General features: G+C 48.4%; 2 protein-coding genes across 2 annotated transcripts in view; both read left to right on the top strand.

Moving 5' to 3' along the window:
- Window positions 1–37: 37 nt before the first annotated feature.
- On the top strand, window positions 38–3,727 carry tmem51b (transmembrane protein 51b; the record flags this gene model as incomplete). Its single annotated transcript, XM_084463443.1, has 3 exons — window positions 38–59; window positions 2,311–2,760; window positions 3,256–3,727. The coding sequence occupies exons 2-3, from the start codon at window positions 2,327–2,329 to the stop codon at window positions 3,725–3,727; spliced, it is 906 nt and encodes a 301-aa protein (XP_084319569.1). The 5' UTR covers window positions 38–59; window positions 2,311–2,326.
- Window positions 3,728–5,623: 1,896 nt separating this feature from the next.
- Window positions 5,624–27,738, top strand: part of skib (v-ski avian sarcoma viral oncogene homolog b) — a gene marked incomplete at its 3' end in the record, with an annotated part of 32,007 nt that continues 9,892 nt past the window's right edge. The window contains exon 1 of the mRNA XM_084464262.1: window positions 5,624–6,726. Within this exon, the coding sequence (XP_084320388.1) occupies window positions 5,830–6,726 (897 nt within the window). The 5' untranslated portion in view covers window positions 5,624–5,829. The remainder of the gene's footprint in view (window positions 6,727–27,738) is intronic.

Genomic DNA, 27,738 nt, shown 5'->3' with positions numbered 1-27,738 from the left:
CTGCGTGATTCAGGTGAGCCCATCGATGAAGAGGGAAGTCCTTTTTGGGCGTTAGAAAGGTAAGGCCACTTTGATCTCACCTTGACATTTTGTACAGAGAATAGAAATGTTATTACACTACAAAAGAGTCGAAGTCAACTTAATCACACCAAACAGGCAAAGTTATCATTAAATGGAAAGTTTGACTTTTTATCTAACCTACGGTTGGTCAAAGTTATTCCCATATTGATCTTCAAGTGCTCTACAGTTTTTAATTCAGGCCACATCCTTCACAAACAAATAACGATTAGGTCATGTACGTAGATCAACAAATAGTTTAATGACGTGAGCAGACATTAATAGGCTTTGATGATTGTAAATATTTTTAAGACGCGAAAACGCACAGTTACAGTAAGCGACGTGCTGGTAACATGCAGCCGCGTTTCACGTTTGATCACGTGGTCAAGAATACGCTCTTTCGGATGCCGCGCCCATTACAAGAAAATAGGATTCAGGCCATTATTTGTTTTGTAATTACTTATATTTAATACACAACTATTTAAAAAACAAATGGATATTAGTTTAGTTGTTGAAATTTGACTTTTTTCTAGAATATTTCTAGTTGCATTCTAGAGAGATATTATTCTGGATTTTAAAGCATGGTTAAGATTAGATATTTCTTATAAATAAAAAAGAATACAAACGTATGTGCTATCTAATCTAGTAGTTGTCAGGGAAGAAATTAAACAATGGTTATGTTCCCGGAACAGTCTGTAATCAGACAGACATGATGAGTAGATACGTTCTTGACCCTTTATGGGCGATCAGGATGTAAATTATTAAATCACTGTTCTGTGTCATACATTATAATTTTACCCTTTTTGCCTTATATTGTACTATTGTCTAGTATATATTTGTTTTCCTTCCTTCATAATTGTTGTAATGTGTTCAGGCCCTTGGTCCGGTTTAGGACCAACTTTTTCTGAAACGGTGAAGATTGATTGCCAACTTATATTTATTCAGAAGATCCTTAATTTGAAAAGCTTTCACTCACTCTCACCATAGTGTGTTATTACATTTTCTTACTTTTTAAACTTATTAATAATGTAACAAAATAATGTATTAAACTTAAGATCAATCATTGTATTTACCATTTTGTTGTTGTCAATTGACAGGCAACTTGGCAACAAGAAAAAGTTTTTATCTTTGAAGATATGCTGCCTTATATGCTTGAATAGGCTTAAACATAGCAGGCCTGCATATATTGCCTATAGAAATTATACAGGGATTGACAAAAAGTCATTGTTATGATGACACATTGATCTTGGCCTGCTCAGGAGATTGCAGTGATACACTCCAGAGGATCGGGTTCAGCTAGCACAGCATCCCTGCTCCAATATCCTCCAGGGTTTGTTTAGACACTAGACCAGCAAACCCCACAAACTCTACGTGAACTCCACAGTGGTTTCTATAGTGAGAGTTTATAATAGTCATGGGTGAGACTAGTATAGACTAGTGATTCTTAAAATTGTGAGGGGTGTAGAATAGTATGTTTGGAAGAATAGTGAGGGGTATATAATAGTATGTTTGATAGAATTGTGAGGGGTATATAATAGTGAGGGGTGTAGAATAGTGAGGGGTATATAATAGTGAGGAAAGAAGAATAGTGAGGGGCTGAATAGTGAGGAGTGTAGAATTGTGAGGGGTGATAATAATGAGGGGTTTAGAATACACCATTTTGTGGCAGTTGAAAAGGTGAAGGACCTAAAGTTTAAGAGATAAAATGCTAGAAGTCCTTTTAGGAATTTTACAAATAAATTGCAAAACTCTTTAGTTGGATTAAATTATTCAAAATTTGGCTTCTTCGATGTAGAAAAAGATGATATCACATGGTTGCTACAAGTTTGGTAACTTTTGGATCATAGAAAAATGTCAAACCTTTCTAACGTATGAGCAAATTTATGTTTCATGTTAGGGCCTGTTTATCAGTCACCATGGCATGTTGTCGAGTTCTTCGTACCTTGTCCCTCTGCAAACGTAGTCCTTCTTTTTTAATTTCAAACATTTTATTTAGTGAACAAACATTGTAAAAAATATTCAACCAATAATTATAAAAAAAACTTTCACCGGTGGTCTCATTGTTCGTTTTAGACTTTAGTCAGAGATTGTACTGCCGAATGAACCAGCCTTGGCTGGTGTTTCCACATTGTCATCCTCATTCAATTGCAACCCCTTTCCATTTTAAATCCACCTAAGCTAGTTTGCGAATGCAACCCCAAGCGTCCTGCAGCCCCCCACCCCACCCCAACCCCCTGGTCTGAACCTCCCCAGTCTTCTCCCTGCAGGGATGTGTTCCAGTCGGGGTCTGTGCGGGGCCGGCGACCGCCCCCGCTCGTCCAGGTCCGGGAGCAGCGGCTCGGGTGGTCATTATGCGCTGTGTGCCCTGGGGGTCGGCCTCATAGCCCTGGGCATTGTCATGATTGTGTGGACGGTGATCCCCAAGGACGCGGAGGCGTCTGGCACCAACACGTCCGGCAACTCCAGCAAGCCGCTGTCGGACGAAGAAGAAGAGCCGGTCGACAACGCAGAGTCGGACAACACAAAGACCTCGTCGGTGGCCTTTGTGCTGGTGGGGGCGGGGCTGGTCATGCTGCTGCTGTCCATTTGTCTGGGGTTGAGGAGCAAGGGACAGCCGGCGGAGAGCAGTGGCCAGCGGGCAGCGGGGGCGGTCGGGGGAGCAGCCTATCAGGGCGCAGCGTCGGGAGAGCAGCCCGAAGAGCAGTGAGTGTTTAAAGACGCTTCATAGATCTGATGTGGATTGATTGTTCACAAATAATGGGGAGTGCGGTTAGACTGGGGATCCTTTTCATTGAGTTTGGGCTTTTTATTTTGAGCAAATACAAAACTATTGACCTGAAACGTGGCAGAAAAACACCCATCTTGATATTATGCATGTCTTTGCTTATTCCTTCTCCTCCTTGCAACCAACAAGAGGTTACACGTACCAATATCATTTACATACACACCATACATCTCTCACCCTTACCCTCACAGAGCAAACATTCACTACAAGCGTGGGTTATCACGATCAATTGAATTGATTTTGTAGTAATTTACTGAGAAATTTCCGAGAAATTAGGTGAAAGGGTTTAAAGGAGACTACAGGAGCGAGTGAGGGTTAGTGTAGTATAATAGTGTATATAATTAGTATATTAATATAATATTAGTCATGTGTTTATACTTTAACACCATCTCCTCTCGTCCTTCCCCCATCAGAGCGGTGGCCTACGACGTGCCCACCTACGACGAGGTGGTGGGCAGCGACACCTACCCCGTACGCCACAGCAACCTGCGCAACAGCATGGCCCGCCTGCCCTCCTACGAGGACATCCTCGCCGCCGTGGAGGACGAGGGCGGGGCGGAGCCCGACGGCCACGCCCCCTCGGAGGATCCCCCCTCCCCCTCTGTCGCTGCTCTCCCGGACGCGGCCGGCGACGTGGCGGGGGCCGCCGAGAGCCAAGATCCCACCGCTGACCCCGGCCCGGCGCCGATCGCCAACCCACCGACCCGCAGCAGCAGCCGGGCCAGCCGCATCCTGGCGCCGCTGAAGGTGCGCCGCATCAAGTCGGACAAGCTGCACCTGAAGGCGTTCCGCCTGCACATCCGCAGCCCCACGCACAACCCCGTGAGCATCGAGCCCATCACCCCGCCCCCGCAGTACGACGACAAGCCGCCCGACCTGGTGTAGCGCGGCCGCTTGTCAACAGCGCTTTAGGTTTTTATTATTGTTCTGGTGGTTGTTGCGTAACGCCGGACGGCTGGTGGGCTGGACACGGGGAAGACTCCATGGAGTATTGGTAGGAACCTACCAAGCAGCCAGGAGTTCAAACCCTCACAGTGAAACACAATTTTCAGCTTGATCTGGTCGTGGTTTTGTGTGTTGTAAACATTGGTGTGAATGTGTTTCTGATGGAGCTTCTAGATCTGATAGTGTTGTCGATTGAAAACGGTGTAAAAGGACCGTTGGCTTATTGTTTTTATTTGTCTTGGGGTTAAATGCATTTCATACAATATTGTATAACTTGTGTTTGCTTGAGATTAAAAGCTTTCATTGTAACTTACAATAAGAAATATGAATGTGGATGATTATTTTTGCTGTGTAATGTCTAATTGTGGACTGTTTTTTAAATGGGGATAACAAAAGCCTGGTTATGTTTTGTTCAACCTCCTCCCATTATCTTTGTCTTAATTGCATAAATGGATAATAACACTATGTTGGTGCAGGACTTAAATTATAGCTTTGTTTTATATTATAATTGAGATGTACAATGTCATATTGTTTCTTTGAGAAAAAAACGCAATTGACGTGAGATGGATGTTTTATATGCTTTTCATTATCATTTTTAAAGTATTGTTAATAAATGTTTATTTGACATTTTGGTTTTTCACAGTGACCTTATAGGGTGATATTCATACATTATCCCTTTTATTGTTTACATAACCTTTATAATACTAAATAATGTGAAGCATTAGGTCCTACATTGTTGCCGTTCCTACCACACTTCTGTGAAGCTTTATGCTTATGGTAAGAGAATTAACTTATATATTTACTACACATTTGAGCAGTATGGGATTTTTTTTTCGTGTTTGGTGCCCTCTAGTGGTAGCTGAGTGCAACGTGAAGTTTGTACTGTGTACACTGTACAGTAGGAGAAAAAGGTTCCAAATTAAACTAAATGCTATATAGGCTATATAATATATAATGTGCCGCTACAGCTCGGAAAAAAATGCAATCAAGCATGTCTATAATGCTGTTTCCGTTGTGATCAATCAAGAACATTTGTGTAGCGAAAATATGGCTACAAGAATAGCCCTAGAATACTTTTGATTCTCAAAGTAAAGTTGCAAGAGTAAGTAGTTTAAGAAGTTGTTCATGGGATCTCCGCCCTTCCTCTAGTAGGCTTAGTCCATTTCACTTGTCGTGTGTGTGTGTGTGTGTGTGTGTGTGTGTGTGTGTGTGTGTGTGTGTGTGTGTGTGTGTGTGTGTGTGTGTGTGTGTTTCTCTGCTTTTGCAGCTGCCATGTAGCAGAGGGAGGGTTGGTTGGTTGAGGTAAAAGCCAACCCAGGGAGTCAGTCACATTCCTGGCCGGGATTCAATGACTGAACCAGACACAAACAAACAGCAAGAGAGAGAGAGAAAGAGGCCAAGCGAGAGAGAGAGAGAGAGAGAGAGAGAGAGAGAGAGAGAGAGAGAGAGAGAGAGAGAGAGACCAAGAGGGAGGGCGAGAGAGAGAGAGAGAGAGAGAGAGAGAGAGAGAGAGAGAGAGAAAGACCAAGAGGGAGGGAGGGAGAGAGAGCGAGACCGAGACCTAGTGAGCGAGCGAGACCGAGAGAGAGAGAGAGAGAGGCCAAGAGGGAGGGAGGGAGAGAGAGAGAGCGAGACCAAGAGAGAGAGAGAGAGAGAGAGAGAGAGAGAGAGAGAGAGAGGGAGGGAGTGAGGCAGACAGACAGTGCGAGTCAGCCAGACTGCGCAGAGAAGGAATAATTCGACATCACTTTAGCCGTGTGTGTAACTGCAGTTAACACAGATATACACAGCGGTCAACGTTTCTGGTGGAATATTGTTGCGGTGGAACATTATTTTTGATTAGGGGACTTTTCGACTTGAATCGCGTTTCCTTTTGAAAGTGGTTATGCATTCGCCGTAGTTTTATTTGCTGGATGGGGCGCATCGGAAATATTCCTAAGTGCTAACGACAGACTATGGATCCCCGGTGCGAGTGGTGAAGGCAATACATTGAAGTAATTTCGAACAAGTTGAACTAACTGTTTTTTGTCGGTTGTGCAAACATGGAGGCTGCAAGCTTTCATCCCCATCCCGGACTTCAACAAACTCTGAAGCAGTTCCACTTGAGTTCCATGCGCTCCCTTGGCGGACCCGCGGCGTTCTCTGCTCGGTGGCACCAGGATATCCTCTTTAATAAAGATGGAAAGACCACCGAGATGAGGCTCAGCTTACCGGCCCAGGCCCCGCCGGTGATGTCTGGTCCGATGTTCATTCCGTCAGACCGCTCCACCGAAAGGTGCGAGACCGTCCTGGAGCGGGAGCCCATCTCGTGCTTCGTGGTCGGCGGGGAGAAGAGGCTCTGCCTGCCGCAGATCCTCAACACTGTCCTGCGGGACTTCTCGCTCCAGCAGATCAACTCGGTGTGCGACGACCTCCACATCTACTGCTCCCGGTGCACCGCGGACCAGCTGGAGATCCTGAAAGTGGTGGGGATCCTGCCTTTCTCGGCTCCGTCCTGCGGACTCATCACACAGACGGATGCTGAGCGGCTGTGCAACGCGCTGATCTACGGAGGTACCTACCCCCCTCACTGCAACAAGGAGCTGTCGGGCACCCTGGAGCTGGAGAGATCAGAGAAGAGCTTCAAAGTGTACCACGAATGTTTCGGACGGTGTAAAGGCTTGTTTGTCCCAGAACTGTACTCGAGCCCCACCGCCGCCTGCATCCAGTGTATGGACTGCAGGCTCATGTACCCCCCTCACAAGTTTGTGGTGCACAGCCACAAGAGACTGGAGAACAGGACTGTCCACTGGGGCTTTGACTCGGCCAACTGGCGGGCTTATGTGCTTCTGGACCCCGACTACACAGGCAAGGAGGAGAAGAGCCACCTGGAGCCACTTCTCAAAGACATTAAGAGAAAATTTGACCTGATGAGCAAGAGGTCCAGTAAACCATGCAGAGTAAGTCACGTCCTGCTTCTATTGAGGAATACCAAATCAGGTTGAAATGAAAAGCACTTATATAGGTTTTGAATAGGGCAAGATGTAAGTTAACATTATATTAGGATATGTGGCCACTTAAAGTAAGTGGCCCCTTTACATCCATAATCCTATTCAATCAAAAGTCATCAATAGCTTATTTGATGAGCATATGACCAATTGAATGTGCTTTTGTGTGATTTGATAAAGTGTAAAAAGAAAAGGTGTTGATTTCAACTAGATGCCGTACAAGTTGTTCTGAACTGTGAACCGCACATATTCTTGGGTCCGGTCCACATTGGCGGTCATCGTTATAAAACACTCCATAAAACTCTCCCTTCCCTTCAGCTCCTTCTGTTTCTGAAAGGTGAAGCAGCGATGCCACCCCACATATTCAAACACTGTGGATCAGCTCCTCTCCTCCTCTCCTCCTCTCCTCTGCCTATTTTCTCATTTAAACTCATTGGTCCAGAACACCCCCGCCCGACCCCCCAGGGTTACCCAAGGGCATCTGCATCATAATAAATGGAAGGCCAGTGATATGTTTTATTAGTGGGAGAGCCTGAGGTGGGACGGGGAGGGTGGGGTGTCCATTATGGGGCTCCAAGGTGGGCTGGCAGGATAAGAATTTAATGAGGTTTGGTTGGGATAGCGAGATATGGGTGAGATAGTCTGGTCTCAGTATGATACTGTGTGTGTGTGTGTGTGTGTGTGTGTTATTGTCAGATTGTCAGATCTGTTAATGGGCTGAGTAGGCTGGTTATAAGGTGAGGCGATAAAAAAAAAAAAGAGCCTCATGATAACCCATGTGTGCTGCCCATGCCGCAGAGATACGCCGCTTACTTAGCGTTGAAAAAGTTCCCTCTCTCCTATCTGAACTTGGCACTAACAGTGCGATCCTCTGTTGAATTCTCAAACACGCCGCTTTTCATCGGTGAAAAGATATCGGCATATCCCAACATGAGCATCCCTGAGAAATCCTTTCCTGATACGGTGATACCAAACCATATCGCCACAGCTCTCCGCTGGGGGGGGGGGGGGGGGGGGTTTCTGTGGGGGGGTAGAGGGGTTGTAGCGGGGTGCGGGGGAGGGTGTGTGTGTGTGTGTGTGTGTGTGTGTGTGCGTGCATACGCCTCACGTGCGCCACGCACACGCCTCCTCGCGTGCTAGTCCCGGGGAGCCACTGGCCCGCGGACAAAGGGCCGGTGCGACAAGATGACTGGTCAGGAGGCAGCTGTCGCGTGGGACGGGGCTAATGAGTGGACATCTATGCATCACCATGGAGCCGCTCCAGGCCAGCCAGGAGCCGGTCTGGCCCTCATGCAGGGAGACCCCTCTTCCCTCGCTTTGCCTTTTGGACTCCCACTTGCTCCCCTCTCTTTTTCCCTGACACTACTTGAGCAGTCATACAAATGTGCATAATCCCTCACAATCTCAGCAGTTATATGTTTGACTGGGTTCATCTGGAAATAATCAGAGTCGGACGCAATAGTCCATATTTTACGGATACCAGATATTCACAGATACCAGATAAAGATAACAGATACTGACGTGAATCGTGATCATTCACGTGGTATTGATGATCGATCCCAGGCAGTTGTATATTGGGGGTACGTGTGGGAAATGTTTGACTGTTTCTGCTGAGCACACTCTGCAGTGAAGAAGTCCGATGCGGCGCTTTTTTGGTGGCAAAACGGCCATTTTGTCTGTGCGAACACACCATTTGCGATATTGTATTGTAAGTATATCAGGGCCTCCATGGCTCTGCGTGGAAACCTGCTCTGGAGATGGAGGAGGAGGAGGGATCGAAGAATTTGGAATTGTTCTCTGCAGTTGGAATAAATGGAAAATCGTGATTGTGATGATGGTGAAGTGAGATGAGGGGGTTACTTAGTGATCTGCCCGCTTTATTCTGTATTCTGTGTCTCTTCATGTCGTCAGGAACATGACTGTTGTGAATTACGATGTATTTCACTGGATCTTAAAAGAAACATAGACTTTTTTCTTTTTTTTTAATCATATACATATATCCTTATGGCCACCATCTTTTTCCGATTGTCGGCTGAGTTATACCGCGTGGAGCTGGGAGCCATAGATGGAAACCAGACCAGATCTCTGTCGACCGCAAGCCTGTGAGAAAAAGCCCTGTGTGCACCTGTGGCTGAGCTCTGCTTCTCTGCTAACTGCAATCAGCAGGAGGAGACGTGTTCTCTTTAGCTCGTACGCTCCAAACTGCTGAATCCATGACTGTCTGCCAGGGTGTGTGTGATGTGCACACACAGCGGCCGAACATCACAAGGGTGGGCGGATGTGTGTGCGGTGTGTGTGTGTGCATGTGCGTGTGTGTGTGCGCGTGTGTGTGTGTGTGTGCGTGTGCGTGTGTGTGCGCTGTGGTTCACTGTCAGCTGTGTCCCAGTTCGCCTGACAGGTCTGGACCTCAGGGATCCCCTCTCTACTATACATCAGCCTGACAAGGTTAGCCAGTCAGAGGCTACCGCCGGCCGCTATAGCTAGCTACCCCTGCACCCCGGTTCAGCATACCTCTCTAAAACACAGACTCACTGACAGTTTCATCGCCCATCATGCACTAGTGTTGTTTTAATCACACACGAAGATCCCATGAACTAGCATTGTTCTGTTTAAGATCCAAACTTCTCCGACATGTATGGTAGTCATGTATGGCGGCAGTGCCGATAGGAAACTATGATTGGCGGGTGGGCTCAACAGGCCTACTTTGAGCGCTAAACACTTGGAAGAAAAGATGGAATTCCAAAAATATGAAATAGCAGAATTGTAGTTGTTCTGAATCCTTTGTGTTACTATTCTCATTGGCAGAATCTCAACGGCATCAGCTGGGGCTTCTATTGTCTAGATAGCGCAGCCTGTTTTCAAAGCAGAGCTGGATCAGAAGGGTAAAGAGACCAATAGACTATTGTGTGTTTTTGTATGAATTGCCGCATTTGGTAATTTGGCCTGTGCCCAGTGTGTAGACAGGGCAGATTGCTAGAGAACTGCAGACTCTCATTCAGGAGAAGCAGGGTGTGTGCACGCCAGGCCTTGACATGTGTTTTCAGTGGGCCATGACCTGTGACCTCCCTCCAAAGATACTGACCCGATCTAGCCCCAACCCCCATTTTACCGCAAGCCCCATTCATTTTGCACTGTCCAATCACTTGCCCTTGTGTCCAATGGCCAGATGGCTGTGTGATAAAGGAAAACAGGGACATATCGTTGGTTAAACAACAAACACCCAGCACAATCAACTCCAGAAGGTGGAAATCATGATAATGATAATAATAATACAGGTTCAAAAGCTCAACAGCAAAATCACTTAGTTGAAGAAATAAAGTTAAGAGACACCTAGACATAGTTTACAAATTTTCTTTTTAAATGTAAATCTGCAGAATTGGCCAACTGCATTTCAGAAGCCTTTGCTAAATGCAAATTATAACTTGCTTTTAATTAAAATGGTAATCTTCAAAGACATGGATTTGGCATTCGGAATTTGCCATAGGTGTTTTTTCATGCATTGTCAATTACCTAGTGAGTATTAACTATTGCCAAAATAAATAAAAAATATATTCATAAAAGTGAAAGGATTGTAATCAATCAAGTGAGTGAGTGGAGAGCGGAAGGACACTCTGGAGACCATGTGCAGAGCTTCCTTAATGGAATGGATATTAAAGCCATTCAAGTGAGGCCAATTTATGCCCTTTCTCATCCTCCATCATTCTGTTCACACAATCAAATTAGCCCCAAACCTCAATCCAACATCCACCATGCACACAAAGTTTATGCACTTTTTTGTAAACGGGCTTATAGGAATTAATAAATATCTATGGTTCTTCTTGAGTGTATCTGACAAGATTGAGTGTATCTGTTTATTTTCCCGTGTCTATATGTTTACATGAAAAGCAGACATGTATAATGCCAGATTCATCTTTGCAGGCCAGATCAAAATGAGCTCACTGCCGGCTCATTTCCAATCCCATCTGTCTGCTGACCTCTAGGAAGCCTTGAGACCTAACGTGGTGCCTCCCTCTGGCCCTTAATGGCTCTGTCTGTACAGCATTGACCCAGACCCTTCAATCCTCTAAACATTGAAATGGTCCAGCCTCTAGCCTCACCATCTAGCTAGCTAGCTCAGAATTATCTTATCTGACCCAGTACGCTATACGCTAGGAGCTAGATCGTGAACTGTATCCAGGCAGTCATCTCCTCTGACCCACTGTACCGCATGCAAGCTAGCAAACTATATCCAGTCAGCGCATTGATACAGCTTGCATCAATGCGTCATCTCCTCTGACCAAGTATACTGCTAGCTAGCTAGCCATATCTAGGCTTTCATCTCATCCGACTTCTGCTAGCTAGCTAGTAAGCTAGCTAGATCCAGGAATTAATTACTATATACATCGATTACTTAATCTCTGTTTGACTGGGCTGCTAGCTAATCGCACCCTGGGTCAGAGAAGATGGTGGCAGCAGCGTATTTATATTATTGTTGTTGTCTCATGTCGTCTCCCTGCGTGTAGCAGCTGGTTCTGCTTCTTATGAGAAAGTACCTCATTTAAAATCCCCCCCCCCCCTGCCCACACCCTCCAAACGACCGGGGTCTCACAAGAGCACCAGCCCGTATCTGGAGTGACTGTCGGTTGACGTGCGGCGCGGGCCAAGCCGGGGCAGAGGTGTCACGGGGGAGGGGGAGGGGGAGGGGGAGGGGGAGGGGGAGCGCCGAGAGGCGGTGTCCCGAGCTCCCAGGGGTTGTGCCCTCTGTTCCCCCTGGAGTGACCCCGGGGTTAAAAGACTGTCATCTGGGGCTCTGTCCCGGGTGATGTGTGCTAAAGACCTGCCGCCTCCTTTGTTACGCCAGAAACGTCCCTTTCAACGGAGCGTAATGGAAGTGCAGCCCGTGCTCGGTGCTGGGGGCCTTTTCTCTCTACGCACCGCTGCGTGGGCGGGTCCCTCGTCGCCAGCTTGCCGGGACGTCCATGTGCGTGGATTTGCTACGTCGGGGTCAGTAGCCTACAGAGCCAGGCGGAATCTGATCCATTGCAAATGTGTAAATGAGGATTTGAATAACTGTGTTAACTAGTGTTGTATGAAGGGTTTATAGTGTTGATCAGTGAAGATGGGTGAGGATGACGATGGCAAAGGCGATGGTGGTGGTGGGGATGATGATAATGATGAAGATGGTGAAGATGATAAGACGGGTGAGGCGATGAGCTCTGGCAGCAACTGCAGCCAGCCAGCCAGCCAGCCAGCCAGCCAGCCAGCCAGCCAGTCAGTGGCAGAACAGATGCCTGTATTAGGTTTGCGTTATACCACAATCATCATCAATTTCTCCCCGATCACCTCCTGATTTCCCGCTCTGTGATTAACAGTGAGGCCCATCTGGTGTGGAGACAGGAAATCCTGGAGTCTGCATCTGCTGATGGCTGAGCTATACTAAAGCTGTTGCAGGGTGGAGGTTTCAACTCTGATAATCCACCATCACTCCTAGGATGCCGAGCCTCAGTCTGTACACACACAACCCCCTCCACTCTGCAGCTGGACAGCCTCCGTTCAGCTAATAGATACAAGGAACCAGAATGAATCTGTAAATACGTTGTCAGTGTACGTCATTACGGGCTGTGGACAGCCACGATTTCTGGCATGCCCCACAAGACCCCTTCACTCGCTACCTCTCACTGACGCATCCCTCTGGATGAGATGAAGACAACCAAAAATAGTGTCGTAAATAAGGATACTAATCTATTACCAAATCGTGTAACCATGGAGAGAAACCCGCCAAGCCGCACCAATTAAAGCAATCTCAATTCAAATATCTTAGCCACGACATATTTGAGGTTCAACACTCTCGCATCTAACGCTGCAGTATTTATTCAGACACATACTGTCGTCTGTCCCCATCCGCCCCCCCCCCCCCCCCCCCCCCGCACGCCACCCCTCTAAATGTAACGACCCGGCGCCCGAGCTGCGTGACTGACAGACCACATTGGAGACGAGAGGAACTAATGGGGCCTCAGTGGGAGCAGAAGGAGGCCCTGCTGGTGCCATATGACAAATCGGCATGCTGCTCTCGCCTACGAGCCCGCCCACCAGCCACCACCTCCGTGCGCTACCATGAGGATTAGCTCGCGCAGCTAAACCAAACAGAACGGCCCGCTTCTCAGACAGCCTTTGCCTCCAGACCGTGTACGTGCCTCCAGATTCGACGGCTAATACGCCGCCAACAGACTCCAGTTGCTCCAGTCGCTCACTTGTGCCGTGCCAAGTGCGTATGCATGTGTCTGTTTGTTTGTGTGTGTGTGTGTGTGTGCGTGTGTGTTGGTGTGTACGTGTGCGTGTTTGTTTGTGTATGTGTGTGTGTGTGTGTGTTTGTTTGTGTGTGGCTGCGGAATAAAATAGAATATATGTTTGAGAGAGAGAGAGAGAGAGGGGGAGGGAGATGGGGGGGCGGGGCCAGGCGGGAGGGGGAGGAAAACAGTGTAAAGATTTTTTTTTTGTTGCCGTTCAGCCGAGCCTGGTTTTGGGCTAATCAGGTGCACTGATAGACAGGTTTTTGTGTGTGTTTGTCTTAAGAGCGTATTGTGCCACCTCCAGATTGGGAGGTCTCATTCAGACTAGCGGCGCACTCAGGAGGGATCCGTCCCATCCGGCTGGAGGTTTCTCTATGTGCTTGTGATTGGAGGGCGGCAGCAGTTGCTAAGCAGAGCTGTTCTTCCTGTGCTAAATAAGAACTTCGTGCTCTCTGGCTCGTGGGCTGAAGAGAAGCGTGCCAGAGCTCCACACGCACCAACACACACGACGAAGAGAAAATGGAAGAAAAAAGAACACACATGTACGCGCACACACACACACACACACACACATACACATACACACACACACATACACACACATACACATACACACACACACACACGTACAAAGATTCACAGGCCCAAACACACACATGCGCACACACTCTGGCTTAATGCACAGAGCAGACTACTTGAGACACTGCGGTAGACCTTGTCTCGTACCCTTCCCTGTCCATCCTCACTCATCCTCTGGGCTGACCTCCATAATAAACACCAGGCACCCTCTTCCTCCTCCGCCTCCTTCTCCTCCTCCTCAGTCCTTCTCAACAAACCAGACAGACCTCCTCCCCTTGGCGTCAAGTAGGGGTAAGACCCTAATCCTAACCCGAGGAACCCCCCCTCTCCTCCTTCCTCCGCCTCCCTACCTTCTCCATCACTGAGAAACCCCCACCTCCTCTGACACCTCCTTTTGCTCCCTAAGCACCGGCACTAAGCTGCCTCCACTTGACATCACCCCCCCCCCACCCCCCACCTCACACACACCCTCTCTCACACAAACACACACACGCACACGCACACACACGTACACACGCACACACAGCCAACTCTGTAGCGCGTACACACTCATACAGCAACCCTTCCTCCCTTTCCACCATCTCCTGCACCTCCTCCTCCTCCTCCTCCTCCTCCGCTGACATGCCCTGCTCTGCTCTCCTCCTCACGTATCGTCCTACTTACATCTCCACCTCCGCTGAGCCGCCGGCACATGAAGCCCAAAAAAAAACATAGGAAAATAATACATAAAAAAAATGCCCTGGTATTCTTTTCCCGCTATGACTCCAGAGTTCTGAGAGTCTGGTTTTTTTTTAGGGGGGGGGGGGGGGGGGGAAGGGGGTGAAAAGAAGAATCTTTCGGGGAAAATCGTGAACGAAATAGGCAGACAGAAGGACGCACGTACGCGCGAGACAGAGAGGACAACATGCAGATAGTGTGTCAGGATGACCTAATAGCCATTATCTATCTCTATCTCCACACTGCTTCCAGGAGCACACTGAATGAACCAGTGAGTGGGAAATTTCATTTATGCTCCCCACACCACACACACACACACACACACACACACACACACACACACACAAACACATCCCCCCCCCCCCCCCTTCTCGTCGACATTATTGTGGGCTTTTAGGGCTGTCTGTCGCCTTGTGCACCGTGCAGCCACTCTCCTACGACAACCCAGTAGCTAAAATAAAAATCGATATTTCGGCACTGTCCACTGCGTGCCGTGCCTGCCTGCTTCCACCAGCCGTCTCTCAGCGAACTGAACCAGCCTCTTCGTTCTCACCAGTCTCGCTTGGCTGGTTCATTTTTTGGTGTTCTTCTTGTATTTTAGCACCACAGGGTCAGGTGTCTCTGAGTGGGAGCCAAGAGAGCAAATTTTGTCACTGGTGCAAGCCAGCGAAGCCCCTATGTGTGTCTGTGTGTGTGTGTGTGTATGTGCGTCCATGTTCTTGTGTGCCTGTGTGTGCTCGCTTTTGTGCGAGTGTGTGCGAATGTGTGTTGGTGTGTGTGTGTGTGTGCGTCCGTGTTTGTGTGTGTGTGTGTGTGCGCGCTTGTGTGTGTGTCCACATTTGTGCGCGCGAGTGTGTGTGTGTGTGTGTGTGTGTGTGTGCGCGAGTGCTCCTCATATGAGCCGGACATGCTTCCATACAGCGACAGGGCAACGGCGCATTGTCAGCAGGCACCCGTATCAAATGAATTCAGCACAGCTGTCCCAGCTCTCCCTCCCCTGCTCTGAGCTCTCTGCTGGGCGGGGGGAGGGGGAGACGGGAGGATGGGGATGGCGGTGGTGGTGCCGGGAGATTGAATTGTGTATTTCGCACTCCTACTATTGCGGTAGTGGTGGAGGTGTACGGTATGGGGATGCTGTGGCGGTTGCCACACTATGGCCTGGCGGTTGGACTGTTAAATGATTATCCTTCTTCCCTCCATATAGCGCAGAAAGCTGTCATCGTATGTTGCTAGTGGTACACACACACATAAACATACACACATACACACACATACAGGCATGCATGACACACACACACACACACACACATGCACACCCACATGCACAGGCATGCACACACACACACACACACACACACACACACACACACACACACACATACCTATGTACACGCACACGCACACACACAGCCCCAGCCATCTCTAGCTCTTAGGAAGGGTTTTCAGTGTGAGTGGAGTGGCCTGGATCCAGGGAGACAGCCGTATGAATGGTACAGGGCAACGGGCAGCTTTATTCCTCCCCCTTCACCCCGACTCCCCTCCTCCCACGCAGGTGTCTATCTGACAGTGGCAGGGATGCATCGTGGGTACGCTGAACCGTGCCGCCCCCACCGCTCCCTGCGCTTGTGGCGTTGACAGGCGTCTGGCTCCTGCCCTCTATCCCTCTCTCTCTTGTTCTCTCTCTCTCGCTCTCTCTCTCTCTCTCTCTCGCTCTCTCTCTCTCGCTCTCACTCTCGCTCTCGCTCTCGCTCTCTCTCGCTCTCTCTCGCTCTCTCTCTCCTGCCCTGCTCCCCCCCCCCCCCCGCTCTCACTTTCTCTCACTTTCTTTCTCTCTCTCTCTGTCCTACTCTGGCTCTCTCTCCCTGCCTCCCTCTCCAGCCCCAGACAGAGGCAGCCATGGGGTCTGAAATAGAGCGGCAGCACAGGGCGGCCCTTTCCATCCCATAATAAGCAGACTATTATAAGCCCCCGTGTCTTAAGGCAGCCGCGGCCTGAAACGGGGGACCTGGTTAGCTGACCCTTCATTATATAAAAAGAAGAAGAAAAAGATAAACAAGGCAAGCTGCTTTTGGGATTAGCATAGAGGGTCAAAATAAAACGTCATAATCACCTCTCCTTTTGGCTCCAACCTCCTAATCTAGTGTAACATGAGGAGTGAACGATGACGGTGACCTTTGACACCCTGATAGAGACCTTGGCCAGAGGAGGGCGAAGGGAAGTATCGCTGAAGGGAAAATATAAATACGGTCAAACATTTTGGTGAGCCGATATTTATTGCTGTTGAAAGCAATAAATACTGGCTGAGTGTGAATGGACGCCATTTCTGAGATACCAGAGGTGATTCCTGCGCATCATGTGACTGGCTCCGTCAGTTTTCTTATTATTTATTGTCATGGAAATTCCCGCTTGGTATGCACAAACGATTCCAGAGGCAACACCCGGCCGGCCGGCCGGCGGGCTGTTCTTCCTCCACCCAGAGAAACGCTCCCAGAACCTCTCGGTTGTCCCGTCCCAACGGCAGCGGCCCATTCAGCGGGGGTCAGCGCTGCGGTCCGGGGACACAAGGCGTCCCTCCAGAGAGATTAGTCACCCTATCATCAGCGGCCTGCCTTCCTCCTCCCCGCCTTCCCTATTGCTCTCGGCCAATAGGATCCCGGGACTGGGCCGGACGCGCCGGGAGGAAGTGGCTTTTGTGTAGCCGAGCAGGTGCAGCTGACGACCATGAGCCTTCCTTGATGTCGAGCAACATGTGTGTTTGTGTGTGTGTGTGCGTGTGTGCGTGTGTGTGTGTGCGTGTGTGTGTGTGTGTGTGTGTGTGTGTGTGTGTGTGTGTGTGTGCGTGTATGTGTGTGTGTGTGTGTGTGTGCATGCGCCAGTGCACATGCGTCTATATGGGTGAGCCGCTCTTTCCGACCAGGCCAGCAGGGGGGTACTCGACCCCCCCCACCCCCCCTCCCCTCCTCCACCCCACCCCCCCTAGAGCCCAGCAATGCTGAGATACTCCAGAAACCTCTGGAACTCGGCTTGAACCCTCAATCATAGGGCTCCTCTGGGGGTTTGCAGTAAATTCTTCAGGCGAATGGTTTTCTCTCTCTCTCTCTCTCTCCCTCCCTCCCTCTCTCTCCCTCCCTCTTCCTCCTTTCTTTTCCTTTCCTTCCCCCGGCTCACATCTGCTGAACAGCGCTCGCACCCCTGTCATCTTTTACTGCGTTGAGGTCATTTCCACCCTATCGGTAAAGTGGAAACACATGATGTGCAGGGCTGTGCCTTAATGGGGTGGGGCTGGCATGGACATGCATCCCGGCTGCTCCAGTCCGGGCTGCAGTCGCATGGAATTCTTGCAACAACATTTTGTGTGTGTGTGTGTGTGTGTGTGTGTGTGTGTGTGTGTGTGTATGTGTGAGTGTGTGTGTGTGTGTGTGTATGTGCAGAGGTGAAGTAGGATTATAAAGTTATGGATTATGATTATCAATTGTTTCATGATTTCCAAAGATATTCAAAGATATTTTCAACTTACAACGCATGAACTGAATCTCCTACCATCAGAGATATCTTGTGTACACACTCTCTGTACTGGTGATTTATGCCTTTGATTTGAAGTGCTTGCTTGACCTTGGTCCACACTCACATCACGTCCTTAAGATTAATTAGTATTCTCCTGAAGAATAATGCAGATTTCCTGGATTTCCTGCCCTCTGGTGCCGTTTTTTTCCTTACTCTGCAACTAATGGCAATTGAAGGGAATCTGGGCCAAGACAACAGAATCACATTTCGAGGCACATTTTTAATTCCTACATCTTACGTTTCAAATAAAGTCTATACATAGGTCTACCACCATATATATTAAGCATATAAATCGCTGCTAAATGATATAATAATGACTGATTTCAACTCCAAATTACCAGTAAATGACACATGGTAAGAAGAAGAAAGGTTAGCCCACCGTCTGCATTATTCCCGTCTATCTTGACTTGGCTGAGAGAAGTGATGCTAACGCCGGTGTCTCCAACGCTAACCCCACAGCTCCTCATGCTTGGTTTCCATTTTGTGGTGTGCAGAGCGGCAGTGTAAAATGGGTGGGCTGCAGTCAGTCACTTCTCAATGCCGTCTGTGGGCAGACCAGGCAGAATGCTGGGAATGGCTGCAATGGGGTTTATTAAATTTTTTATATATTTTCGTTCTTCCCGCTGTCAAACGAGACACCGTCATGGATGGCGGCGACGCCGGCGCTGGCAGCAGGAGCAGGCGCTAGTTATTGAGGGCACACACACACACACACACACACACACACTGCATGCCTCTCTGTCCTCATTACCTCTGCAGTAGCAGCCTTTGTTCTCTCTCTTGGCTTGAAACTAGAGAATATGGAGAGAAGTGCTGAGGCTGCAGTTAGTTTGGCTGTCCACAACTCTTGCCGCACAGGAGAAAACATAGCGCCGCAGACACCCCCCAGCCCCCCACCACCCAGTCTTCCAGTCTCCACATTTCCACCAAGTCAACACGGCCTCCGTGCTCCACTTTAATTCATCAGGCCCACACTTTATTCTTGCAGATCAGGTATGCTTTGCGTTTCTTACGCTCAGCCCTGGTCATTTACAGTCGTCTGCGATTCACTTTGTTTTCCTCCTCCGAGTGTTGGAATAAGCCTTTTTACGTTAATTTGCCAACATTTGGAAAGGTTAATTCAGATGAGAGCTCATGGGCCTTTTGGTAATGCTAATCAGTATTTGTGTATTGGCCTATTGACCAAACTGGCCCCCCCCCCCATCCAATCTGCGAGAGAGAGACCTTCCGGCTGCTTGTCTTCTTCTGCTGGTTCAGAGGTGTCAAACAGCAGCCGGCCAGAGAGGCTGGAGAGGGACAGTAAAACTTTTACCACACTAATAACCCAGAGTCACAGATACTCTAATGGCTTAGGCAGCCATGCCCGGGGTTGCCTGGAGGTCAGGTTGAATTGCAGGACATCAATGTAAGTGTCCAACCGGTAGAACAAATAAAGGAGGGCAGAAGGGAGGGGGAACTGGAGGTAAAGCGAGGGTGGTGGTGGTGGAGGAGGGCGGGCAGAGACAGTTGTTATTGGAAGAGCCAATAATCACTTCAATTGATTTGCCATAAAAGGAAAGGCATTGATTGGCGCTGCTTTCTTATGAAGAGGTTATGAGCGCCCTTTTAACCCCTCTCAGACAACACCAAAGTTGGGCAAGAAAAAAAAAAAAGAAAAACCCGGAAGATCACATGGGGGAGCAGGGGCAATTTGCAGATGTCCGTCAGCGGAGAACCACGCCTCAGACAGGCCTTTATTGAGCACTTTGAGGCACCCATCGACCGGGAGGCTGCTAAATGATCGGCTTAAAGAGAGTTTGAGTCCTGCAACGGGTTCTGAGGAATCCATCTCCACTAGCAGAGGTGTAGCGGGGCTGGAGAGACGGGGGTTTGTGTTAGGTGAAGTCAGTCCTGAAACAGAATGTTGGAAACCACAAGCCAGACTTGTGCGGTTCAGTGTTAACCTGAATGCAGACAGGGCTCTGTTTGTTTTGTTACTCCGTTTCTCATGGAGTTTAGAGTTTAGCGACTGCCAAAGTGCTGTGCTCACACCCAAGGCACGCAAATAAAAACCTCCTCACATAAAAGAAAATATGTACCTGGGTGTAGTCGCTACATCTGGACTGCAATACTGCATCACTGGCTTACATATCCATTACACAGTGTTCTCTGTGTCCGTCTCAGACCGTCTCGCTCGCTCACTCACCCGCTCTTCCTCCTTTTCCCCCAATTCTCTCTTGTTTATTCTCCCCCCTCTCTCTCTCTCTCTCTCTCTCTCTCTCTCTTATCTTGTAAAAGGGCTCTTCGGTAAATGAGATGGCGTTGATTGTTTCGGTGGCAGGATGTTTGTGTGTTTTGTTCCAAGCCTTTTCATAAATGCCAGTTTTTATGTTGCCGAGGTCAACTGGTTTTACTAGACAGGAGAGGCAAGTCCAGAGGCAAGAAGGTCTCCCAACCATCTGGCAGCCATAAAGAAGTGGAGCAGGAGGTTTTTTAGTGGGGGTTTATGGGATGGCAGGGTGAGACACCGAGGGGAAGAGAGACATAGTAAATGGTGGACTCCAGTTGCCCCTAAGCTGCAAAGCTTTCCCCCCACAGTCTGAATGACAGGTCAGAAGTTCATTGCCTTTTTCCTCCATTCAATCTGCCCTGAAAGGTGAGGGGAGGTGACAGTTGATCCAGAGTTCGAGGCCAAAGGAGCGCCGAGCTGAGCTAAAGCATCCAATGCGTCTGAAGTTGTAATCCCAAATATGCCCTGTGAGGCTTCATACCTTTAATTGTATCACAATGTGTTGGCTCTCTCTCTCTCCCACTCCCTCTCCATCTCTACCTCACTCCATCTCTCTAGCTGGTGAAGTGCTGTTGCCATTTATGCCACAGAGAATACCAGACCTGAGTCTCACAGATGGTGCAGGATTACGTGGCTCTGCAGACGAGATGATTCAATGGTTGGAATCGTGTTGTTTGGGTATGCGTCACTACCTCTGAGCCCTCTGCACACAACCAGGATCCGGTCGGTTGTTTTATAAGAGCACGGTTGTTTTTATTCGACTGCACCACACTGGCTCGGTTCTGCTCACCCACCTAGCATAAGTGAACTAACAGGGCTCTGGCTTTGGGGGGGTGGGCGGTTATAGGGTCTTTCCGGATTGCGGATATATCTTCTCTTTTTTCCCCGGGATAAGGATACGCCATCGAGGGCTCCTGGATGTCCCGTCCCCACATTTAAGAGCCCCACAAATTGGAATGTTCTGGTCCATTTGAGGCTGGATTCCCAGATTATTGGTTTTCCAGAGCAGGAGAGGGAATGCTATGGGAGACGGGCCCTGCGTTGCTGACTCTGGCACCGATAGCTCCCATTGAGCCTCCATCTTTTGTAACACTGCGGCTCGGATATGTTAACCCTTAAGCCGCTTCAAAAACATTCACACGTTAGGAAGGGGTGCCGCGGGTCAGTTTAAAATGGTTTAGTATTTCCTTTATTCTTTCTATCTTTTTATTTTTTTCGAGTAAACTCCCACTGCGTCGAAGAAATGTCCCGCTTGTCCATCTGTTTGTATAATTCAATTTAATATACGCCCCCATTCTGGAAAATGAGAAGAAAAACGATAAAGTTTTCATGTATGGTATATGAATTAGAATCAGGTTGACCTCCTTCTCTGGTCTGTCTTGGATTGTATTTCCAGACTCTTGCCTTCTCTCTCACAGTTTGTATTATCCAGAGAAGAAAAGTGCTGACAGCTGAAGAATGGGAGCGTGTTTGGCAGGCACGCCCTTGTAGGTCTCTGTGTCATTCAAGCCTATTAAATTTTTAATAATTTCCCCGCTGTGGTATAAAGCTTGACATAGCTGCACTCAGTCACGCACCTCTCGTAATAATAATCATAATATTAAGTTCATTTGCACCATTGAGTATCTCACCCCCCAACACATTTAGACTAAAACACACAAAGGATAAGGGAAGGGCAGAAACAAAGAGATACCTTGTTTAAGCGAGGCAGTGTGAGGGGAAATGGGGTGTTCAATGTTCAGGTGAAAGGAGTCTGTGCTGTGTGTGTGTGTGTGTGTGTGTGTGTGTGTGTGTGTGTGTGTGTGAATAATGTGTGCACACCCTGATGAGCACTCATGAACTTGTGGTTAAAGAATCCTGAGTATGGTAAGACAGAGAGGGCACACACCACCTAGTTCATCTGAAGGGACTGATACAATAAAACAACTATAGGCCCCTGCATAGCTGGAGCACTATACAGTAGATCACTCATGTAGCATTCGCCAAACACACACACACACTCTCTCACGGTGTGAAGCTGCAAGGTTTTTTTTTACCCACAAAAACAACCATCTGAAACACCAGGAGTGCAATCTTTACTGGATTATGAAAATGTGTGAAGAATAAAGAAAAACTGCCCTCAATGTGGTGGCAGTTGTGCTCCAAGGTCTGTATTATAACTGGGTACACTGGAATGTCCCCCAGAATTATCATGATAATGGCATCAAGTATATTTTCATGGCCAAGACCACTGATTGCACTTGACAGGCCCCTCTCAGGCTTTTTAAAGAGAGCATCAAAGGCTCCCTGACGCTGCCGCAGAGAGAGAGAGCGAGAGAGAGAGAGAGAGAGAGAGAGAGACCCTCAACATAGCTCCACTCTGTCTAGAGCCCTCTTGTTGTTTTGTGCGTCCCATCCAAGTCTCCGGAGCTTGAAGTGTGGAGTGGACGGGAGAAATAAAGTAATAAAGTGTAAAAGAAAAAGGCGCAGGTCCCCGTGTGAGCAGAGGCTGAAGAACGAGGACATCTGCTTGCAGTTTGCGGCTCCATCCACTGCAGTGATTCACGGGAGAAAAATGCAAGGGGGGCCTGTGTCTCTTTAAGAGCACTGGACTGTCTGCAGAATGCATCAGTCCTGTGGAGCAGACACGGGAGGACGACGCGCGGGAGGGAGGGAGGGAGGGAAGTGGGGAGGGAGGGAGGGAGGAAGGGGGGTGGATTGGGGAAGGGCAGAGGGGAGGAGCCGCGGAGCCGTGAAAGGGGAGGGAGGGAGGGAGACAGGAGGGAACAGCCACAGTCTGGGCTTCCAGCCTCCTGGCTAGACTGCTGAAAGTTATTATTGAGTTCCTGTGCATGGGCCTCCCCTCCCCTGTCCACTTACTCCTCTGCTCTCAGAGAGACAGGGTGGGGGGTTTGCTGGTCAAGAGAGAAAGAGAGAGGCAGGGAGAGAGAGGGAGGTAGGGAGGGAGGGAGTAGAGCTGGCAGCCGACCATGCCCTTTTGCAATGACCTCATATCCAGCCAATAAAACATAATGTTTTGTATGATTTTTTAAGTCAATTTTTTTTTTTACTGCCAGGGTAAAGCCTGTGAATAAGAATGCGAGTCTCCGTGCACAAATGCAACGGCGACAGCACCCAGCGCCTACAGCTGCCCCACAGCAGCTGAAACTTTAGACTGGCGCACTGTTGGCTTAGGTTACAGTTTAGCAGACAAGTCCCGTTTTCCTCAGGAATGGCCGCGACTAGTCAAGACAAGAAAGGTTGCCAGTTCACCAATCACAGAGCGGCAAACCAAATCCTGCGCGGCTTTGTTAAGTGATGAGTATGATTCAAGGACAGGTGGTGAGAGGTGGGGAGTGTCTCTGATCCCTCTCCCAACTCACTTTCTCCTTCCCTCGCCTCTTGAACGCCGTGCATTTTTGTAATATGACTTCCAAAATGGGGATTTGGGGAATTGAAACGCTGGAATGCGAAACGAAAGAAAACAAGCTTCCAAAAAGAATTCTCGCAACTGTGTAATCTCATAAGTCTTAATATTGAATAGATCCTACTCAAAACACACACACGCACGCACACGCACACACACACACACACACACACACAACACACACACACAACACACACACACACACAGTTGTCACTTGTAGCCGACTCTTGTGTGTGGTTGTGTAACTCTGGGCGGCTCTCTGTGGTCAGCGCTGGACCCGGCGGGCTTCACTGTGAAAGGCCGCTGAGATGACATAGTTACACACAGCCAGTCCTCTGCTCAGCACTGGGACTGCATCACTCCCTGTCAACCCCCACCCCCCGTCCGTCCGTCCGTCCGTCAATGTAGGTCTGTCTTTCTGTCTCTCAGAGGGTAAGACAGGGAGAGAGAGAGAAATAGAGAGAGAGAGAGAGAGAGAGAGAGACCTTTATGTAACATGCTGTTACTTTAAGCTTGCTCATCTCCCAGCCCAGGGTCCCCCTAGGGTTACTGATCGCAGCCAGCTGCTTGCCACCCTATACTGGCCTATCCGTCTTGATGGTGGTGTGTGTATTTTGTGTGTGTGTGTATGTGTGTGTGTGTGTCAGTGCACGTCCTGCGTATTGGCCTTATCCAAGCACCTGAGGCTTCGTGCTACAATGTGAGTGCCCTTCTCTCTTGTACATCCTAGTGCACACCGAGCCACTTATGGTTGTTGCTTGGCTTTTACCCAGCGAATATGGCAGCTTTTCAATCATTCATTCATTGGTCCTCACGGTCACATTGGCCCTGTTTTTATGAGCCACCACGGGCCAGAGTCCAAGGGGCTGGGGGTCTGTTGCTGCGGTAGTGGGGCAAGGTGCATGGGCCTGAGCTGGGGTGAGGGGAGCTGGGGTCTAGGGTGTTGGGGCTAGAGTGCTGGGTCTAGGGTGTTGGGGCTAGAGTGCTGGGTCTAGGGTGTTGGGGCTAGAGTGCTGGGTCTAGGGTGTTGGGGCTAGAGCACTGGTGCTGGGGCCTGGGCTGGGAGAGAAGGGGGTTGAAGGGAAAACCCTGGCACTGAACAGGGTATTTTGTGAAGCTCTGTTTGTTGAGTCAGGGCTTAGTCGGGCTCGGGTGTTATGTGGTTGCTATGGAGCAAAACACGGGGCTGTAGAGTCAGAGGAGTGCAATAAAATCATCCAGGAAAAAAAAAAAGAAATGTTCAAGATTTTTTCAGGGACACGAAACAGACGGCAAATCGCAGTAAATCCAAGAGGTGCTTTGGTCCGCCCGCCCGGCCCTCATTCCACCATTTTAGAACGTTTTATTCAGCCTTGCCAGACTTGGACCCCCACCCCAATTATTCCGGTGTATAGTCAGATCTGTTTTGGACCCAAGGAGAAGGCGACTTTTAAGGATGGAAAGTGTGACCTGTGGAAACGGATGTTGTGGGTGTTTCATCCTCCGTTTCCATTCCTGAACAAGTGGAAACAAGTGGAATTGCTATTTGATCTCCGTCGAATGTTACTGTATAAACATGCAGGCGTCGTGGGGCCCTCGTCTATGGAAGACTCCTGAAGGGGTGGGATGGGACGTCCATGCATAAGCCTCATTTATTTTGGAAAGATGCCTTCTAGCACTGTTAAAAGACCCACTCGCTTTCTTTGTGTGTTTTCTGGTTGTTTTCACCTGTCTGTTTCTGTTATTCCATTCAGATACATGCCCGGGCTGCTTCTGCACCCAGGAACGGCTCTCTCATTCTTAATGTTTCCTCCCATTCTGAATGGTCCCATTAGCAATCTTGGCGAAATAGCCCTGCTCTTGTTCAGTCCAGACCCAAGGGGAAACAGCCACAACCCAAAGGGGAAACAGCCACAATACAGCAGTTCACAAACCTTTTGCAAAATGGAGCCAGTTTATCACCCGAAATTGCTTAAAGCTACACACAAACACAAGGAAAATCCCAAGAGCCGCAACCATTATGGGCTTCTCCAATGTCTACCGCACCATTTAATTACTTCAAATCAGCAGTCCCCAAAAAACGCATTGTGTTTATTGGTTTGAATGGCAATTAGAACAAGAGAGGGAGATTGTTTTTAGACCTATAGGAAAGGAGCATTTTTAGCACAACGGACGGACAGAAGGGTGTCTATAAATTTGGTAAGGATTTACTACCCGCCGGTCCAGCCAATGACCTTCTCACCAGTTCCCAGGACAAACTCTATGTCTGTGCAATGACATCACAAGGGACCCTGAGTAAGCAGTGACCCTAACTTCACCTCAGCCACTCACACACACACACACACACACAGTGTTTATGGCCCCAAGATGGCCGCCCTGCCCCCGATCCCCCCTCTCTCTGTCCAGTCGCTGTCCCTTTGCATACCTCTTAACCCCACTCCCCACTCACACATTCAGCCCATTTCCATCTTTGCCCTCCTCGTCCTCTTCCTCATCCCCCTCCTGTTCCTCCTCCACAGCATGTGGTCTAGAGGCTCGTCTTACCAGTGAGCCGACCAGTAAGTTGACCAGTCGCCTCGTTTACCATTTTAAAATGCCACACATTTTCCGGGCTATGTGACCTTCTCCCAATTGACTTCAACGTGTTAGGTCATCCATATCCAATCGCAAAAGCGTATAATATTGTATTATATAATATCATATGAAAATATAATTATATTAAAAGCCTCACTCAGTGTTGTTTATCCTGCTGTTTGTGACTTCAAATATGGGCCTTAAACCAAAACAATAATGGTCTCATGGGTGGTTTTCTCCTGTGTTAAAGTGCTTTATGCTCCTAAGTTGGATCTATGAGGTAAAGACAGCCAGATGATGGCCAGATATAAACAGTGGGTATCAGCCCCCATCCTGACAGACAAAAAGGATTGTGGGAAATATTAGCCGAGAATATATTGAGGAGGCTAAGGAACGTGATACTCTCAAGGAGAAATGGTGCCATCCCGAATCACTGGATGTTTCTGTTTTTCTTCGGTGCCAATTGGAAGAATAACCTACAGTTCAGGGTTTTTCAGTTTGACCCCAGTCGTAGTAAAACAGAGTTGTACTATTTTATCCTCAGTCTGCAACATGGTCTCAGCTTGGCCTCGGAGTATCTCCCTCCATCTGCCTGCTCTGTTAATCTCTCAGACACCAAAGAACCATGAGACCTAGCCTCTAGCCCCTGGCCTGCCTTATTGTCTTACCACTAGCGGTCTAGCAGTAAGGCCCCGCACTCCACCATCACTCTTATCCCCTAAACTGGAGCACACACTAAATCTGGCCTACGAAGGTGGAGCGCCACGGCTGGTACCAGGCACGGAGGCAGCTATAATGGGTCTGCGTACCTCCCACCCAGTACTGTTTGGGTTGTGGAGAAGTTATCCAGTGACATTTTAATCGTCTTTCCGTCTTCTTTGCCACGGCATTAGTATTAATCTGTGGGATGAAAACTTGAGCGGTCAGCCCCAGTTGGACTTAGTGTCTGGCTGCAGCAGTTGGGAGTGTAGTTTGCTAACGACTGGTAGTTAAGTCGAGCAGAGCCAACCTCTCCCTGGCTCCTGGCACTGTTTTGCTTATCAATGATGAATGAGCACTCCCCGTCTGGATTTGTGAGACTATGTTGTTAAGAAAAAGAGGAATGTTATTATGTTGTGTTAAAAGGAAAGAAAACCAGGCACAGACATATTTAACAAAATGGAGGTACAAGAAAACGTTTAATCAGATAATTTTTTCCAACTAGTTCTTTCTCTCCTTACTCTTTTTTCTTTCAATGGGACATTTGTGGACAGCATGTGACCATTCATCACATGGACTCGGTGCATGAGCGTAGCTGCACAGCACAATCACCAGCAATCTAGAGCAGAGACACGTTCAATGAAGAAAAGACACATCACCAGCACAAAATCCAACCAGAAACCATGAAATTCAGCTTACAGTGCAAAGATAGCAGTGGAATTATCTAGCAGGCGGCTGTAGCTCTGCGAAAGCATCATTAATCAGTGAAATTATATTCAAAATTGGAATAAAGAAGTCATACTACTCTCCTAAGGAGTAAAAAACATATGCATAAAAACATAAAAATAAATACTTTATCAGTCAGTCCAGGCATTGAAAGTAATTTGGTGCTTATATATCCTCCATCC

The sequence above is a fragment of the Micromesistius poutassou genome (assembly GCF_964030765.1).
Source record: "Micromesistius poutassou genome assembly, chromosome: 2".
In the NCBI taxonomy this organism is placed as follows: domain Eukaryota; kingdom Metazoa; phylum Chordata; class Actinopteri; order Gadiformes; family Gadidae; genus Micromesistius; species Micromesistius poutassou.
Note: the sequence above shows the minus strand (reverse complement) of the source record. Positions and strands in the feature narration are given on the sequence as shown.